At 45.8% G+C, this 20,654-nt stretch overlaps 1 protein-coding gene across 1 annotated transcript in view; it reads right to left on the reverse strand.

Annotated features, from left to right (window-relative positions):
* Positions 1–20,654, reverse strand: part of DOK5 (docking protein 5) — a 136,013-nt gene that overhangs the window by 25,145 nt on the left and 90,214 nt on the right. Inside the window, exons 5-6 of the mRNA XM_059705256.1 lie at positions 19,817–20,006; positions 3,432–3,567 (exon numbers count right to left, since the gene is read on the reverse strand). Of these exons, the coding sequence (XP_059561239.1) occupies positions 3,432–3,567; positions 19,817–20,006 (326 nt within the window). The remainder of the gene's footprint in view (positions 1–3,431; positions 3,568–19,816; positions 20,007–20,654) is intronic.

Here is a 20,654-nt window from a genome sequence, read left to right on the forward strand (position 1 = left end):
ACAGCAGTGAGAAGATCTCATGCAGGCAGAGAAAACATGTATTAGGGGCTTGATTCAGTCATAAAGTGTAATTTGGGGTTACCCCAGCAGGTCACCCCTGCTCCAAATTTGAACCCACTGATTCCAAGCTGGTGGTCTTAGGCCTTCAATCCAAGGGTCATCTTGAGGGTTAGAAAGAACACAGAAAGTCCTTAACATGTTGTCTGCCACAGGGGAAAGGCATGATACATTTCCATTACTATTGATCTTATTATTGTATTCACTTCCTATGGCTGTTGTAACAAATGACCACAACGTGGTGGCTTTAAACAAAAGCAATTTATTCCGGAGGCCAGAAGCCTAAAATCAGTTTCACTGGGTTAAGATGAGGTGTAGACAGGGCTGATTCCTTTTGGAGGCTCCAGGGGAGGCTCAGTCCCTTGGCTTTTCTACCTTCTCGAGGTCATGACCTTCTCGAGGCCACCTACATCCTTCAGCGCACATCTCCTTCTTCCACCTTCAAAGCCTTCAGCATAGAATCTTCCACTGTCTCTCTCTTTCTGTCCCTCTGCTTCCATCACATTGCCTCCTGTCTGACTCTGACTCCTCCTGTTTCTTCCTAGGTGCCTGGGCCCACCTAGAGAATCCAGGGTACCCCCCCCCCCATCTCAGGAGCCTTAGCTTGATCACATTGGCAAATCCCTTTTGCCACATAAGGAAACATTCACAGGCTCCAGGGACTAGGATGTGGACATCTTTGGGGAGCCATTACTTAGCCGACCACAATAGCAATACTTGCTATTATTATCCAACCCACACGCCTCCTCTTTATGACCTCTGGGACACAAGGTCATAAGTCTGATCAAAGCTAATTCACTCCAGGCTGCAACGTCCAACTGGCATTCCCATAGTGCGGGATTCTGTCGGGACGAAGTCAGCTAGCAGTGGACCAGGGCTTCCTAATAATGAGGCTAAGCCTAGAGGTTAGCTTCGCTATCTTTCTCCATTTGTGACCTTAGCTATCTCAGGGAAGCAAGCCAACAGTGACATAAAGGCAATTCCTAGTTGAGAACACAGCCAGCTCTGGGTGGATCCATTTCCAATGACCAGAAAACTCAAAATTGTAGCCCAGGGAGGGTGGCCAGTCATGTTGTTATCACTTGCTTCATGTTAGCACCGCATCTCTTTTCTCCCCTAATCAGAAATTGATTCAAAGTACGTGGTTTTTAAGCCTTCTGCAATCCTGTTTAACTCCCTTGGAATTCAGATCTCATTTTGACACTTACTCATTTCCATCTAAAACAGAACGCTATTGCTTTAAAATCACATTCAGTTGTAGAACCCCTTCAGCATACAGTGAATTAAGAACAAATGTTATTTTCCAGTTAAATTTGCAAGGGGATAATCTGAAGGCATGACTCATAATTCTGATTAATTTTAGCGGAAGTAATGAGGAGGTTGTAAATGGAAAAACATGTGTGTGCAGAACTTGCCTTCCAAGCACACAACAATTTATGCTAATTGACGGCTTCACAAACAAGGTAATCTTGAAAAAACCTGCTCAGATGTTTGCAGGCGTCTAATGGATAGCTATACAACTTTAATGCAATCACATGTTGCCCTGTAAATTCGAAGTGACTTGAATTCGACTGTACAGCTGACTAGCTAATGTCTATCCATCCACCCACCATCCAATCTAGCCAGCCAGCCAGCCAGCTATCTGTCCATCCATCCATTTATCTAGCTCTATAGTGATATCCAGAGTTGGTAAGCATATGGGGAAATGGATATCAAATCTGCATTAATTCAAAAAGAACGTTTTTAAGTGATGAGGGGAAAATATTTCATGATATGTGAAAATTACACGAAGCTTGAATTCAAGTGTTTTGGGAACACACCACACCCATTTGATGATGTTTTGCCTATGGTTGCTTTACCTAAGGAGTTGAAATAGAGACCATCTTAGTCCACAAAGCCTACAGCATTTACTCCCTGGCCCTTCACAAAAAGCTTTGCCGATTCCTGCTCTGAAATCCTGAAGCAATGCATGCACAACCACTTGGGATAACTCAGGACTGCTCTGGGACAGATCATACTACTGACAGGCTTTCCCTCCCTCTTTAAATCCAACCAGCCCACATGTTTACATCAGCAATGTGCAAACTACCCCAGTGCTAGCATGCCGACACAGTGCCTTCGGTTTTGCAGATTTCCTTCCAGATGGGCAGCCCTGCCTGTGTTTGCAGCCACGATGCATGATTTGCATTGTTTAACTCTTCTGCATTCGACTACAGTTTCATGTTGTTCTTCTCAAAGAAGAAACTCAAGAATCACAGTTCTCGGTATGGGTGACAGTCCCTAATACAAAGCAACGAGCAGGGCAGGTGTCCCGAGAGAGCGTCTGTGGATGCTCATGTGTGTTTGTGTTTGTGGAGTCTCTATCCTGGAAGACTATGAAGGTTTATCAACCAGAGATGGTAAATGCATGGCTATGGGCAAGAGGCAGTCTATGGACAAGTTTTCTTTGGCCCACATATTGGGACAGTTTTGTTGTTGGCTTTAATTAGAATGAATTTCCAACAGTTACAGACTGGGAGGTGCATATACAGACTCAAATCCTTGGCTTCTCTGAAAAAAAAAAAAATCAAGAGGTCTCCTCCATGGAGCCCAAAGTCTCATGTCAACAGTTGTCAGGTCTTCGGCTTTTGAGATTTCATTCCAGTTTCCTCTCAGCCCTCTTCTCTCACTTATGTTTTTCCCCTGACCCCTGTTGACACTGGAAATTACAAAATCTGCTACAGCGATCACCATATATCTATAGGCAGGTAACCCACATAGCTGTGCCCCCACAGGTGTCCATACACCCCAAATTGACTCTAATGTACATACTCCCTGCAATTATGTCCCAATAATCATGTCCCCCCTAAATCCATACATTGAAATCTTAACCCCAAAATGGATGGTATTAGAAGGCAGGCCTCTCTGGACGCGATTAGGTCCTGAGGACAGAGCGCCCTTATAAAGACACGCCAAGTCCCCTCCGTGTGTAAGACAGAGAGGAAAGACAGCCAGCTATGAGCCAGGGAGCGGGCCCTCCCCGCAGACAGTGACTCTGAGAGCAACTTGCCCTTGGGCTTCCCAGCCTCCCAGGGAGGGAAATAAATAAATGTCTGTTGTTTATAAGCCATTTAGTCAATGGTATTGGTTATAGGAGCCCAAACTGATTAAGGTGCGCACCTATAGTAACTGTGGCACAAAGTAGATAAGGAGGTGACTGCCTCAGCCACGGGCCACTCCGGGCCGTCCCAGGGTGACATCGAATCTGAGGAATACCTGGGTGAGGACAGGAGTAAACCCCTGCCTAATCGCTGGCTGTGGTTTCCAGCACAGGGATCCCAGGTGGCAGCCGATGGCAGTGCCCACTGGGACCTGAGGAAGGAACCCCGACCTACCATGGAGTTTTTCACACTCTGCAGCAGGCGCTCGTGCTGCTCGGCGATGGCCAGCGCGGCAGAGTGCACCTTCTGGTAGATGGCCTCCCCGTCTCGCGTCTGGAAGATAAACAGCCCCTCGCCAGTCTCACACATCCTGTGGAAACAAGAACAGAGCTTCTGAGAGCCCCGCCCCAGGAGCCAGGCGCCAGAGCCTCGGACGCACCAGGAGACCAGACCCAGGGATGTTGCATGAGGCGAGGACACTCATGCCCATCTGCTAAACAGAGTGAGCGAGAACCCACATTTCCAACAAGCTGCTATTACTACAGGCAGGAACCCATCTCTCTTGGCTAACATGGTGATTTTTTTTTTCTCAAGAAACAAAGCAGAAAGTTAATAAAGTAAAAAAGGCCATTTCTTGATTTTTGGCATAATCCTTGTACTCCGCTTTCCTTCTGTCAAAGAGGAGACCTGCGGGACTGCTTTCCCCTTCAGTCCAGGAATCAGACCCGCCAGCGTCCTCACCATCCAGCTCAGAGGTGAGCTAAGGGTTTCATGACTCCCAGGCTCACTTCCAACTTCTCTTACAGACGATGCCTTAAGGATTCCTTCATTTCCAAAGTCAGAGATCCAATCTGACTCCAGCTTCCGCTCAATGTGACCAAATGCAGCTGAGGGTTTTGCTGGGGATCATGATGGTGCTGCATTAACGTGGCCAACAGAAGAGCAGGTCCCCCAGGGAAGCTCTGTGGTCTGATGGTTAGTGTTAACGACTCAGAGGAAGGTCATCTCCGCCTCAGACTGTTAAACCAGAATGAAGTCCATTCACAAGGGAGACTGGTACACACAGGTAGGCAAGAAGTTAAAACGTGCTTTAATTGCTAAATATACTTAGTGTGTGTGGGAGGGGGAGGGGTGTATATACATACACAATATGTAGAATTACCAATATATTTAATCACTCTAAATATTTTAAAGGACGTGGGCAAAATTACATGCAAGGATATTTTTATAGTTCTGATTTTGATCTATATATCTATTGACAGTAAACAAAGATGTTGCTTTTGTTTGTTGATTTTAAAGACCTTAATTATTCAAAGACACAATACCACTCCCTTCATCTCAGAGTCTCCTGCTGAAAAACTGAATCCTGGCTTGAGGGCCGAGTTTCGTTCACATCTGAAGAAAACAACATGGAAATCAAGCACATCTCCACCCAAACGGCTGTTAATTACTTTATCTAGCCTGGTCTATGCAATTAATGTAATAAAAATAGAAAGATTTCTCCCTATCTAATTTCCCACAGTTGGCCTGATACCACGGCCATATGGCAATTTTCAGCACATATAGCTCAGTGTTTGTAATCTGTCAAAACCTGCCTCACTTGGATTTCACTGATATGGGCTAGGTGAGAAGAAGGAAAAGAATAAACGGGTGGCTCTTTCAGTAAGCTAATATAAAGAACTACTTCAGGGGGTCGATTGTGTGATTTTAATTATTAAGTTACGCCAATCCAATGAGGAATGAAAACTAAGAACTGATGTGTTTCAGTAAGTCCCAGCTCTTCCCGGAAGACTCCCTCACTGCCCAGTGCTCACTGCCCTTCCCTCCTCACTGATGCCATCAGACAAATGTGACACCTAATTGTGCAAGGTCTTCATTTTTCACAGCTCCTTTTCCCATCAAATAGGAACTATCATTCCCGAAGAAGAGAAAGTAGCCTCAGTCAACTCTTTAAGAGGAAGAAGTGGCCTTTGGCTTCCCCTATGACCAATGTTGTTGTTTACTTACTTATGTATATGCCAGTCTTGGCTCTAAAAAGAATGAAGATACCTGTTACCTAGAAACAGTGGTAGTTTATTGCTTAATATCAAATTCTGTTTCTCAAACTTGACAATCCAGTTGCTCTTAAAGTTCTTGTGACTGCAACCACAGTAATAAGTGTAGCTTAGATTAGGAGCCAGTATATTTACCTCGCTATTTATGCATCTTCAATTATAACATGCTGATGTTTTCTACTCTATTTTATCTTAACACAGCTGGTGAAATGCTCCATCTATATTATGACCTGCTCGTTGGCAAGACCTCCTCTTTGGCAATCCCTCTTTCATCCAATGTCTACTTTTTTTTTAAAATATATTTCATTGATTTTTTTACAGAGAGGAAGGGAGAAAGATAGAGAGTTAGAAATATCGATGAGAGAGAAGCATCGATCAGCTGCCTCCTGCACACTCCCTACTGGGGATATGCCCGCAACCAAGGTACATGCCCTTGACCAGAATCGAACCTGGGACCCTTGAGTCCGTAGGCCGATGCTCTATCCACTGAGCCAAACCAGTCAGGGCCCAATGTCTACTTTTGCTCAACATAATGAATCTACAACCTTCCTTTAAGGACATCTGCATCTCTAAATAATTATTGTGATCGAAAACAAGTGAAATCACAACCATTGGAGCATCAAGAATTCTTTAAAGTACAGCAACAATAGACCACCTGCCTCCACCAGAGGATCTGGAAGACACACACCTCACAAACATGCACACTCACACAAACACACACACACAATGCACACACCACCTGCCACGTACAGTAAGGACCAGGGCTCACAAACTCAGATCCAATCAGGTTTACACCAGGTGAATGGATGCAGAGCTCAGACGCACTTCAATGTAGAGCAGGCAGAGTGGCTCCCGAACAGCAGCCCTAGTCACGTGGGGACATAGGAGCCCAATGGGGCCACAGCTTCTGATTATCGGGAAGCCAGAGCACCTGATTTCTATGAGAAATAACCTGAATTTTTAATGTTAGCAGCTTATTCCTTTTTTAAGCTGGGGGAGAGTAGGGGCACTGCCCCTGTTAACCTGATCTGCCAGGAGGCCAGCAGTTTGCTCTGAAGAGCTCTCCACAGAACAGCAGTGAGGCCTGGGTTTGAGCTGCCAAGGCTTCCGTCCACCCTGTTCACAGGCATGTGTCCTTTGGTGGGAGGTGGGACAGTGAGACCCAGGAAGGTGTTATGAACGAAATGGTCCTTCAGATGCTCTTCCATCCGTCTCTGCTAACCTCAGCCCACGAGTTCTTTTATGTCTCTCCTTCCCTCCAGATAGATTCATGTGCTGTTTCATAAGCAGCTTTAACTCCATTAAAATCATTACTGCACACCTTTGTCAAAACAATACAATGGGCAAACTCCCCAAGGCAAATAAGAGGGAAATAGGGGGGAAAAGAAAAGAAGAAAGGCAAGGAAGTAGAAAGAACACACATCAAGGGGGCTAGTGGCCTTACGTGGCCTTACGTCTGTGGCTCATCTCGGAGAAACAGCCCAGAACGAAGATGGTCTAATGGCTCCAGCCAGACAGCACTGGGAACACACTTCACTCCCCATGTCCGGCCTCCTTTCTCTTACCCACTGACTTTCCCACGGACACCGGCCCGGCAGTGCTCCTTCCTGTGGCCTCACACTACCAGAGAGCAGGGATGGAAACCCAGAGGAGGTGAAGTGATGAGTTTAAGTTTTCCATCTCCTGTGTCCTTTCTGAAGATAGGGATTCAGATAGAAGAATAGCGTAGCCATGTCAATGCACTTCGAGTTTTGAATTTCCCAATAATTACTTTGCCCGAATGATATGCCTGTCACTCTAAACCATGGTTTGTGCAACTGGCCAAGAAGAAAAACAAGAGCGCCAAAAAACAGTGAGAAATTCATTCACCCGTGCCCAGAAGTACCACCAGTACCAGGGCAACGGCAACGCAGCAAGAGGGGCGGGACTTGGGCTCCGGGTCGCCTTGCTGGGATGGCCCTCAGCTGCTCCGTGACCTGGTGCCCATCATCTAACCTCCCTCAGCCTGCATTTCTTTTGAAAAATAAATATAATGGCAGTCACTGTCACCCAGTTTTACTGAAAGTACAACACATGGCATGTAGGGTGCACAGCAAATTTTCAATGAGATGCATTTCCATTGCTGCACTGAAGTGTGAGCGCCATGCAGACAGCTCTGTCCCGACTTTTCAGCTCTCCTGCCAGTGCCTAGACTGGGCGTGGCCTCCATATTTGGTGCTCAATAAAGAACCGTAAATGCATTGTGAAGGAGAGGCAGTGCTAGAGAACGCATAACTGGGGACTTGACCCAGCCCCATGGGCCAGGCTTCTGAAACTGAGGCTTCACTGAGATGCCGCAGGAGGGGGATGGTTTGGAGTAAGCTGGAGAACAGTCCCAGCAGAATGACTGCGCTCTGAACGCCTTGAAAGGGCGAAGTCCAGCGATTCCAACATGGTGGGGAGGGGAGGGGGAGGGCAGCCAGGTGCCTGGCCGCAGTGCACTGAGCGTGAGTGTTGGGAGGCCACGGTCTTCACTCTTCTGCAGTCGCCACCTGAACGCAATGGTCCCCAAGGGCACTGAAGGCCCAACTTGAGAAACCCCTTCTCTTTGCCAGTCACATTTCACAGCATCATCTTTTACTTTTTTTAATGTTTTTTTTTAAAATTTATTTTAGAGAGAGAAGAAGGAAGAGGGAAAGAGAGAGAAACATCAATGATGAGAGAGAAACATCGATCAGCTGCCTCTTGCACGCACTCTCCCCCCTCCCCAACCCACCACTGGGGATTGAGCCTGCAATCCAGGATGTGCCCTGACTGGGAATTGAACGGGCATTGGACAACGCCCAACCCACTGAGCAACACTGGCTGGGCTCAACATCCTTTATTAGAAAAATACAAATGGATTGAAATTATATAAACCAAAATGAATGATCTCATGCCAAGCAGTGTTAATAAGAAAACTCCTGAAATCAGTAAGCCAATCAGTTCCATGTTTCCTTACTTTATAGATGGATTCAAGTGCATGGGTGTGTATGTCTGTTGAATATGTAGCTGTGTATCTAGAATATTTGGACACTGCTAAAGCAGGCTGAATCTTATACTCAACATGTATGTTGACAATACTCTTCTCTCCACCCCTGCAAAAGCAGTTTACTAACTCAACGTTGAATTTTACATTTGTAATTGCATATTATAATTGAAGGAATCAGTACTTGTCAGGCGAACATATAGCAAATCATAATAGTGGCCGTGATGGGTACAAACAAAGGGAAAGACACAGCTTTCAGAGGTGAAGGGGCTGAGAAGTGCAGACTGGCCGCTACCAATAGTCACGGGATGCAGAGTACAGCACAGGTAGAGTCAACAATATCGTATTGACTATGTGTGGTGTCAGGAGGGTACTGGACTTATTGGGGGATCACCATGTAAATCATATGATTATTTACCACTATGTATATACCTGAAGCTAATACAAAATAATATTAAATGTCAATTGTCATTGAAAAATAATATTAATAAAAGCAACATGGCTTTTTCTTTATGGTGGTTACAATTTACTTGGTTAGACAAGATCTACATATGTGAATGGTTCGAGAATAACACGGTGGCATGAGCCATGTAGGTCAGAGAGGTGATAAGAAAGGAAAGGCACAGCTGGGGAGAGAGGTGGGCACCCCATTCCCTGCAGCTTTAGCTGCTCCTCGGGGTCATGAACACCTCCCTTTTGTTTGCCTGGGGTTCTAGCCACATAGGAACAATATGACTTAGGGTGGGGTTTCAGGTATCATGGTATTAGTGGGACTGAGATCACCCATGTGGGTAATCAAAAAATCAATCATGCATGTGTGCCATGGAGCCCCCAAAACACCCTGAGCCCTGTGGCCTGGGAGAGCGCCTCTGGCTGGTAATATAGAGATCACCGTCATCCTGAGGGCAGCGTGGCCCTGACTCACAGGGGGAAGAAGGTGGAAGCTCCTGCCTGCTACTTCCCTGGGCTTCACACCCCCCTACACACACACACACACACACACACACACACACACACACACACCCTACACACACACACACCCTACACACACACACACACACCCTACACACACAAACACACACCCTACACACACACACACCCTACACACACACACACACACACACACACAAGCTTCTTCCCTCGACAGATGTTGTCTGTGTCCTTTGCTGTAATAAACTTGAACCCTGAGTTGCACAGCTTTCCATGAGTCACTTTAGCATATTATTCAATCTCGGGACTTGCAATGGGCGTCAGAGGGGAGGAAGGTCTTGGGAAGTTTCCTGCAAATGCTGCAGTTGTCCAGCTCGATGCAGCCCCAGTGGCTAAGCATCTGGCTAAGACTAAAAGCGGACAAACCTTTACAAGGGCCTCAAGTCCCACAGCCTGACAGAGCACCTCCCCCTTTACCACACATTGCCCTCCCCACCCCACCCCTGCTCACTCTGCCCCGGGCACAGTCACTCTGCAGGCCCACTCCCCTCAGCACCTTCCCAGCCCCCTCCTCCGGCTGGGATGCTCTTCCCCCGATCCCCCCATGGCTCACTCTCCCCCCTCTTCTAGGTCTTTACGTCCCTGACTCAGCAAAGCCAGCCCTACTCGTCCTATTGCAAACTGCACACTCCTTTGGCATTTCCTCTCAAACAACTTTACTTTTCGCTGTGCGACTCACCCGATCTAACATCTATTTCACATTTTTAAATGGTTTGTGTTGTCTTCCTCTCTTCTAGAGAGTGAGTTTCAAAATGACAACGCCTGGACGTTTCACTCACTGCCTCATCCCCAGGCCTGGAACCACACCCGGCCATCAGGAAGAGCTCAGTGAATGTCTGAAGGAAGAAGGGATGCCTCACTTTTGCTGGCCGTTTCTGGAGCTCTGAGGTACCATCACAGATAAAGTGGTCCCACACACAGGAGGGAGCCATCGCCTACTTCAGTGACGGCGAACCTTTTGAGCTCGGCGTGTGAACGTTTTGAAAAACCCTAACTAAACTCTGGTGCCGTGTCACATATAGAAGTTTTTTGATATTTGCAACCATAGTAAAACAAAGACTTATATTTTTGATATTTATTTTATATATTTAAATGCCATTTAACAAAGAAAAATCAACCAAAAAAATGAGTTCACGTGTCACCTCTGACACGCGTGTCAAAGGTTCGCCATCACTGGCCTACTGTGAGATGGCCACACCATAACGCAGCAGGTACATGTACATGAAAAGATGCCCAACATCACTCATCAGCAGGGACATCAAATCACTTCACATGGGGAGGATGGCTACTAGCAACAGACAGAAGTAACAGTGCTGGCAGAGACAGAGAAAAGGAAATCCTTGTGCACTGTGGGTGGGAATAGTAATTGGTGCAGCCATTGAGGAAAACATATGGAGGTCCTTCAAAAAAATTAAAAATAGGAGGAGAAAACCAAGATGGCGGCATAGGTTAACGCCGGAGATTGCTTCCTTGAACAACCACTTCAAAAAACAACTAAAGACGGAACGGACATCATCCAGAACCACAGGAAGGCTGGCTGAGTGGAAATTCTACAACTAGGAGGAAAGAGAATATCATACCCAGACTCAGAGGAGGCGCAGTGCTGAAGTGAAATATTAAGGTGCGGAGTGCATGCGGAGTGGGCTGGCGGCGGAGGGCACGGTTGTTGTTTTCAATCGGGAGGGAGTTTCAGACTCTGAGCTCCAGATCCGGGCGAGTCTCTAGGGACCCAGACTCAAACGGGAGAAGCGGGACTGTCTGGCTTCGGTCGGAACTCGAAGGCAGCTTTCTCTCCGAGGTTTGCAGCGGTTGCTAGGACTCTGTGAGGCAGAGCCCCTAGGGTCGGAACTGAGAGCAGCCATAACTGCTTGCTCCGCCCGCCCTGTAGATCCCCAGGGACCTGCCCCGCCCAAGCCCTGCGCAGAGCCATTTGCCGGATAGCCTCAGGCAAATGCTAGATTAGCACCACCCTAGAGATCCAGCACAGAAGCTCTCCCACTGCAGACACAGCGGACTCTCATAGCCAGTTAGCCTGGAGGTCAAATCACCCCCACTAATGCCGACAACAATCAAGGCTTAACTACAACAAGACTGCGCACAAAGACCACTAGGGGGTGCACCAAGAAAGCATAAAAAATGCGGAGACAAAGAAACAGGACAAAATTGTCCATGGAGGATACAGAGTTCAGAACCACACTTTTAAGGTCTCTCAAGAACTGTCTAGAAGCCGCCGATAAATGTAGTGAGATCCTCAAGAAATCTAATGAGACCCTCGATGTTGTGATAAAGAACCAACTAGAAATTAAGCATACAATGACTGAAATAAAGAATATTATACAGACACCCAACAGCAGACCAGAGGGGCGCAAGAATCAAGTCAAAGATTCGAAATGCGAAGAAGCAAAAAAAAACCCAACTGGAAAAGCAAAATGAAAAAAGACTCCAAAAATACGAAGATAGTGTAAGGAGCCTCTGGGACAGCTTCAAGTGTACCAACATCAGAATTATAGGGGTGCCAGAAGATGAGAGAGACCAAGATATTGAAAACGTATTTGAAGAAATAATGACAGAAAACTTCCCCCACCTGGTGAAAGAAATAGACTTATAGGTCCAGGAAGCGCAGAGAACCCCAAACAAAAGGAATCCAAAGAGGACCACACCAAGACACATCATAATTAAAATGCCAAGAGCAAAAGACAAAGAGAGAATCTTAAAAGCAGCAAGAGAAAGAAACTCAGTTACCGACAAGGGAATACCCATACGACTGTCAGCTGATTTCTCAACAGAAACTTTGCAGGCCAGAAGGGAGTGGCAAGAAATATTCAAAGTGATGAGTGCCAAGAACCTACAACCAAGATTACTTTATCCAGCAAAGCTATCATTCAGAATTGAAGGTCAGATAAAGAGCTTCACAGATAAGGAAAAGCTAAAGGAGTTCATCACCACCAAACCAGTATTATATGAAATGCTGAAAGGTATCCTTTAAGAAGAGGAAGAAGAAGAAAAAGGTAAAGATACAAATTATGAACAACAAACATGCATCTATCAACAAGTGAATCTAAGAATCAAGTGAATAAATCATCTGGTGATCATAATAGAATCAGGGACATAGGAAGGGAATGGATTGACTATTCTTGGGGGGGAAAGGGGTGTGGGAGATGCGGGAAGAGACTGGACAAAAATCGTGCACCTATGGATGAGGACAGTGGGTGGGGAGTGAGAGCGGAGGGTGGGGCGGGAACTGGGAAGAGGGGAGTTATGGGGGGAAAAAAGAGGAACAAATGTAATAATCTGAACAATAAAGATTTAATTAAAAAAAAATTAAAAATAGAACTACCTCCTGATCCAGCAATCCTACTTCTGGGTATCTGTCCAGAGGATATAAAAACACTACCTCAAAGAAATATTCAAACCCCCATGTTCATGGCAGCATTCTTTACAATGGCCAGGCCTGGGGACACCCTGTGTCCACCAGAGGGTGGATGGTAAAGAAAATGTTGCCCAGGGCATGTTACTCGGCCACAAAGAAGGAAGGAAAGGCGGCCATTCGTCACAGCGTGGATGGAACTCGAGGCCACTGTGGCAGGTGAAGTACGGTGGACAGAGACAGATGGACACTGTATGATCTCACTGACACGTGGGTCTAAAAACACTCCACTTATAGAAACAGAAGGTAGAATGTGGTTACCAGGGGCTGGGGGTGGGGGTGGGGGGTGGGGAGATGTTGGTCAAAGGTATAAACTTCCAGTTAGAAGATGAGTAAGTTCTGGGGCTATAATGGAAAATATGGTCACCATCGTTTAAAAAGACTGTATTATATATTTGAAAGTTGCTGAGAATAAATCGTAAATGTTCTCACCACAGAAAAAGGTAATTCCATGAGGTGGTGAAGGTATTCACTAACCTTATTATAGCTATCATTTTGCAATATATGCAATTAATCAAATTACACTGTACATCTAAAACTTAAACAATGTTATATGTCACTTATATCTCAATTCACCTGGAAAAAGTAGATAAATAATACACATTAAAATAAACTTCTGAAAGATGGTCGCCAGATAGGAGGCACTGATGTGTGTCTAATTTTCCCCAAAGGTCCTAAGGGAGTCACCGTTTCCTTTAGGGGTTCATGTGCTGTGATAACAGGAGCTCGGGGGACCCAGCTAAGCCTACAATGGTGGCCTTGGGATCTGACTTCACACCCCACACCCAACAGCATCTGGCAGAGAGCAGGCACACGATGATGAGACGCCTATGAATGATGGTCATTAACGAGATTATTCTGTGAGTAGAGGGAATTCTTCCTCCTATTCATTTGTGCCACTTTATAATTAAAACTAGAGGCCCAGTGCATGAATTAGTGTACTGGTGGGGGCCCTCAGCCTGACCTGTGCCCTCTCCCAATCCTGGACCCCTCAGGGGATGTCGGACTGCCAGCCTTCAGGGATTGGGCCAAAGCCAGCAGTCTGACATCCCCCAAGGATGTGGTAGTACACAAGTGTCAGGCAGCTGGAGAGGAGCCCGAGCCTGGGCGGGCTGCTGTGCCCCTGACACGGAGGCGGGAGAGGCAGTGCACTGCCTCAGCTGTGCTTGCCAGCCATGAGCCTGGTGGCGCTCCCACTGTGGGGGCGCACTGACCACCGGGGGGCAGCTCCTGTGTTGAGTTTCTGCCCCCTGGTGCTCAGTGCACAACATAGCGACTAGTCGGTAGGTCGTTTGGTCGACCGGCTGTAACAGTCCCTTAGGCTTTTATATAGATAGATAATTTTGGGAAAGGCAATATCCTAGAACAAATGGTATACCTGGTGCAATAGCAGCTTCTGCTTTCTCTGCAACAGAAGTGATTTCACTTCTGAGCAAGCCCGTGCTTGAGATCAAGTTCACCTCCATTCAAGTCCATCTCAGCAGCATAGTGGGGAGGGTGGGCACATGCCATTTGTTAATTTGCTTTCAATCTCTTAACAAGAATGAGGACATGCTCTATAAAATATTCAGAAACTAGAGACAATTAATAGCTTAGAATCAAGACAAATAGAGAACATTCAAAGATTTCTCCCAGAATAATTGTCCTTTCAGCTGCAGACTCACCGACGAGAAGGGGAAACAATTTTCTTTTCCAATGAAAAGTCCTTTCACCAATTGGACTTGTGTTTAGAGTGATACACACAGGAATTAGATTATTTCTTTTCCGAGGTTGTTTGGATGTCTTTCCATCCAAAACAAGCTTTTTCACAAAGGTGTGCTCTCCATGTGAGGAAAAGCACCTGTGAGCGCGATGTCTTCGCATATTGTTGGCACGCCCAGATGTTCCCTTAAAACAATGTCGAAAGCTCCCGAGAGTCTCCAGCTGGGACAGAGAGTGCTCCAGCGAGCGTGGTGATTATTCAGTGCTGCCTTCGCCAAGTGTCACCTGAGCGGCTCTCCCTCCGGGGGTGTTAAACCCGGAGATCATTCCCGGCAGTGGGGAGGTAAGGTGGGCCGAGGGAGCTCGCTAACTCGGCAGCAGCTCCTACAGGAACAGGGCACCCGCGGGCACCTGCCACCTTGCTTTGAACAATAAACACTTCAGAATGGCTCCACGGGGGGATGGCGCGCAGTCAGCACTTCACGTCAGCTGGATCTTCCTGCAAACATCGGAGCCCCTGCCACCCCAGGGCTTCCAGGTGGAAAGAGACAAACAAAAGACAAGAGAAATCTCTCACAACAGAAGCAAGCTGTGCCTCAGTCTCCCAGATTATATACTAGATGTTCTTGCTCTCCAGGGGCAACTAATTCTGCAACTGCACTTTACTAAAAAGTGTATGTGTCAACTCTGAATTTCTTCAAGGGAAAAACTGAGATATGGTCAGCTTTGCTTGGGGGGAGAATGGGGAGCAGGGGGAGAAATAGCATCTGAAAAACCCTACTGGCCTGTAGTCACGCCACTGCTGCCCGGAAGAGGTGACCAATCCTCGCTGTATGAGCCTGCACTCCAAACCAAACGGACAAAGAGAGGACAAAGAGAAGATTCCAGAAATGAAGTAAACTAAGAAAATGTATACGTTAGAGTGTATCTCAGGGGCTGGCTGTGGGCGGATACCCTCTCTCCCTCAACCCTGATTAGTCAATTAAGAATGAGGCTTCCTCTGTGGAAGGAGGCTTGGCTTGGGTGGTGAACACACACTACATACACAGGTGACGTGTCACACAATTGCACACCTGAAGCCTATATAATTTTATTAACCAATGTCACCCCAATAAATCCAGTTTTAAAAAGAAAGAAAAATCAGAAGTAGGCTAACTGCCCACAGAATGGTAATACTTAGTCTTTTTAGAAATCAACAGGGTTTGGAAGAAGATCTGAGTGTGACCCCTGAATCTTCCACTGGACCAGTCAGGCAGATGCCCACCTTTTAAGATGGGAATAGCACCCTGCCCAGGTAGTTGGTTAGAGCGTCATCCCGATACATCAGGTTGGCAGTTCGATCCTCAGTCAGGGCACATACAAGTATCAACCAATGAATGCATAAATAAGTGAAAAAGTGAAACAACAAATCATTCTCCCCCTCCCTCTCTCTCTTCCTCTTTCTAAATCAATAAATAAAAATTTAAACAATAACAGCCCCTAGTTTCTATAATCACTGAGTGGCTTAAATGATCCTGTATTTGCAAAATGCTTAGTACAGTGACTTCCATGTAGTAAGGACTCAGTAAATGCTAGTGATTGTTGTCATTGGTGGATAGCCCTGCAAGAGCGGAGTTTCTCAATCAAATAACTGGACCTGATAGCTCTGTGTGGAGGATTGTCGGTGAGTGAGGGTTTAGCAGCATCTCTGGCCCCTTTGCCCACCAAGTGCCCCCTGCCAGAGTTGTGACAGACCCAGTGTTCTGTACCTCAGCACCACTCTGAGTGATGCTGCTAACTGCAGTCGGTCACTTCACCCACTTGCTTTGAGCAATTATTAGAAGTTGTATTGGACACGTTGTCAGTGTTTTTTTTAAACCTCACATCCATTCCCCTCAGATGGCATCAGTACCCCTTCCTGACCTGGGAAGACCACCCCATTCAATTCACACCCTGTGGGCTTTGCATACAGTGCTCAGTGCGGTGCCTGACACGTTGTGAATGTAATGGTCAGCATAGGGCAGGAATACCAGTATCTCTTCTATAGGCTGATGGTGTGCGGTCAGCCCACAGCTCCTAGCAGCCACCAGGTGGAGCCAGAGGGAAGCCATCCTAGAAGAAACAGGGCTGAGAGATGACACCTAGGGTGGTCATTGACCCTGAATGCAGCCAAGCCTGAAGTCATCCCTGCTCCTAGGGCTTTGGGCTATGCAAGCCAATGAATTTCTTTCCTGCTCTTGTCAGTTTGGGTTGATACAACTGCCTACTCGGTGCCGGCCTTAAGACACGTGTTTGTCCATGTAGCTTTACCAATTTCCATGGCGATCTTGTGAATATGTGTTACATTATACCCATGTTCCAGGCGGCCAATGGAAGCTCAGGAAGTTAGATGACTCACTCCAGTTCCCACAGCCAGTATGCGGTAGAATTATAATTTAATTCGTTTTGTCTGACTCCCAGTCCAGTTTATCACACGTGCCCACGGTCCGTCTTGGTGGGTGGAATGGGGCCACTGTACAGGATGAACACTCAGCTCCATCCACAGAGGCTGATGAGGAGCAGAAGTCTGCCCAAGGCCATTCCCCGTGTTCCCAGCAGACATAGTGTAAAGTCTTCGCGGAAGCATGTTGGACATGTGAAAACGACTCGCCTCGAGGGACTTAACTCCTCTTCATTTAGTGCAGGGAGACAGGGAGGAAATTATGTTACTTAACATGAAACTGCCTTGTTTTGAACACATCCAAAAATAGCCAAGGAAAAAATTATCTTCACTAATAAAGCAAGGCAGATATGAAACCTTCACGCTTGGGGGGACCAGGGATGATCTCATTATCCAGAGCATCTTGGACTATAAAAATTCATCTTCATTTTAGTTTCAGGCAAAATATAAAACAGTAATAGTACCTTGTGCTTAACACTGTCTGCATCCTGCAAAGCCAGTCCTGCTCCCAGGGGAATCGTAATAAAATATCAGAGCTGCTACTTAGAGAAGCCCGGCACCTTCTAGGCCATCTGCATGCACTTCTGCTTTCACCTTGCAAGGAAGTTACTCCTTGGATAAACTTACAGGGGAAGGTGAACTCTCTGCCCAAGGTCAATGGTCATAAAGACCAGAGATTAGCATCCAGGTCTCTCTGACTCTTGAGCCAGGGTCCCTTAACAACACCACGCTGGCTGAGAAGTGAGTAAGATCTCAAGAACACAATCCCAATGCTTGTCCTTCGTCTTGAGTTTGCACAGCCTCTCCATCATGGCATGAACAAGAATGCTGCTCAAGATCACAGGCATCCGAAACCCCTACACTATATAAGACTCAAGGCTCCGTGGAAGGGGTTGTAGGTTAAAACCACCTAAGTGCTGGAGTTCCTGGAGGAAATACCCCAAAGGTCGGACCATAATGAAACCAAGGACATGGAGTAAAACTCTTCCATTTTCCAAGAGAGCGCTTCATAGCTTTCCGTCGAAGGTCACTGGGTAATTGTGAAATGTTTGTCTCCAATACATCCACACTTGTACCCAGCACTTCTTCCACCTGAACTATTTCAGTATCTCGCCACTTCTTCACCTGTGCCCTGCATCCTGTTGTTTACGAATGAGGAACATGATTTCACACACACACACACACACACACACACACACACACACACACACACACACCTGCTTAAAAACAGCTCTGGTTTCTGCATGACTTAGAAGAAATATAAGTCTTTAGAATAATCTTAGAACCTTAGAAATTCAACCAGATTTCAATCTGAATAAATTGAGGAGGAGTAAAACCTAGAACATTAAGATCATTTCAAAAAGAAGTTTCAAATACTCACGAGATACTATGAAAGTTTGCTAAGGTTTCAAAGCTTCAGAAATTATGATAAAAAGGCATACACTTTTTCTATTCCTGTTTCCTACAGACAGTGAATCAAAGAACAACTGAGAAATATTCGTGTTAGAATCAGTGTTGCCCGAGATGGGCCCCAAATGTCCCAATCGATGCAGAATTCTCCAGTGCGCCAATGTAAGTAACAGCGGGGAGGGTATGGGTTTATGGCCAATAGAAACGTTTATTATAAAATATGTTACACCTTGATTTCACTGGTTAGGATGAGAACATAGGTAACATCTGAGACCCAGACAGGAAAATACACCCACCATCCCAAACAAATTCTTAATTTCCTATATAGAGGTTTTCCCATGAGGATGATAATAAGTAATTCTGGCAAAGGAAGAACATTGCTCTGAAGATTAAAGTTTTATTTTCTAAGGTGAGGACCTTTGCCATCCCTGGGAGAGTCACTAGCTCATTTATAGTATTTCAATACCGTAGGTGAAATTGTACTCCACCTGACAGACCCTTTCAGAATTTGAAAATAAATGGACTGAGAAGAGCAGTATGGGAGAGAGGGATCTTACAACTTTCTAGAATGGCTGTAAGAGCACCAAATTGATCCTATTTCTGAAAAGCAATTTTTAAATACTTGGGCTTTGTTTGGAATGAATTAACGGAGCAAATTGAGCGGAGCATTACTGTCACAGACTTGGATGGATCAGGGTCTCGGGTGGTCAGAAATTCTGTGTTTACTCTCTTTATCTCAAATATATCTCTGTCCACTCTGACACATCATTTTTGATGTTGTGGTTTGCTTTTAGTTACATTTGTATGTTTTATTTTGTCTCCCTTTTTATTTTATTTTAAAATTTTAACACAATTTTTTTAGGTCATAAGCTGTTTCCAACTTTAATGCAATGCCAGGCCATATTCAGAAGGACTTGTGTTTCTTAAAATTCAGTCATTCACAATGCTAACTTGTAAAACTGCATGCAGTGTGTCAAAAATAGAGCCTACATTTGATGGAGGAAGCGGGGCGAGGGAGGGGGGGAGGAAAGGAACACTGAGGAGACTGATCTCTTTGTAGCTAATGATCAACCCAAACGCTAGGGCGCCATGATCTCTCTCCCTGATGAACTTGCAACAGGAAAGCGGGAAAGAGCTCCTGGGTATTGCAAGGGGCACGTTTTAGAATCAGCCTCCTCCAGGACCAGTGCCCTGCATTGCGCTGCGAGCAGAGCAGGTGGAACTCACCAGCTGCAGCCTCCAAAGGTGCCCGCCCCTCGCCTGGCTAAGGGGCCGGTCAGCCCAGAGGAGGAAACATAAATAGAATAACAACAGGGAGGTTTTCCAGATCCAAGGAGTGTGACCAGTGAAGGACACATTTGGCCCTAGTTCAATTTCAGGCTGTGGTATGAAGTCAAACTGTGCAATGAAAATTCATAGCATATTCATAGAACATAGAAATGTCCCTGGAAAAAAAGCCATGTTTAATATATAAGAGTTTTGCCGCACACCCCCTACGGGTACGGTCTATGCAGTCCCTAAGGGGTGCTGCAAGGTGGGTCTCATACGAAACCCAGGCCTCAGAGGACGTGCACCTGGGGAAAAACATGGAAAAGCAATGAGCACACTCACCTCCCTGCCTCAAAAGTGAACCAAGCAGCATCTCGCCCGTACCGCCGCAGGGCGCTTAGCGGCCAAGAGATGAGTTTGACTCTGGGATTCTGGACGTCCCAAAGGCAGATGTGCTCATATGTAATCTGCAAGGCACATTCGCCATGTACATCTAAGTTAGGAGATGGCATCAAATACACATTGAATCTCTCTGGGAGAAAAACAAAAGGTTAGTCTAAAATCCCCAGGAATAAAACAGCAAAGACATTGTAGGAACAAAGAGGCATTTCAACATCATTCAGGCTCACTGTCTAGCTTTTGACTGAATACTCAGGGAGATAAATCTTTCTCATCCGTTAACAGTCCCAGAAAATGATTTTCAAAATGAAGACCATGTTAAATCACATAATAATGATACAATCTGGCTGACAACATACACTAAACACTATTTAAATGAGCAAAGAGCGGTTTTTTAATTTTTTAATTTGCATAATAAAAAAATGTGTAGGCCAATAAAAGACCAAGTGATGAAACCATTAAAAACATTTTTCACTGCCAAGCACATATTCATTACGCCCACACTTTTGTGTTCACAAAGGATGCAGGTGCGAGATAACTGTCGACTTATCATTTTCCTAACTAGAATAAAACGGTATCCCAAACTGTTTGAATAAAACTCAACACGAACACCGTGCACTTCACAGACCGGAAGTTTGGGAAGATGTCAATGGCTATATCTGAACTAGTTTTAACAGTGAGCTGTATTCAGCCAAATACTGGAAAGAAATATTCATTTGCTTGCTGGGATGACTATAAAAATTTAAGATTACTTTAAATACAGCTCTTGACTTATTACTGC

This window comes from Myotis daubentonii, chromosome 8 (genome assembly GCF_963259705.1).
Source record: "Myotis daubentonii chromosome 8, mMyoDau2.1, whole genome shotgun sequence".
NCBI lineage: Eukaryota > Metazoa > Chordata > Mammalia > Chiroptera > Vespertilionidae > Myotis > Myotis daubentonii.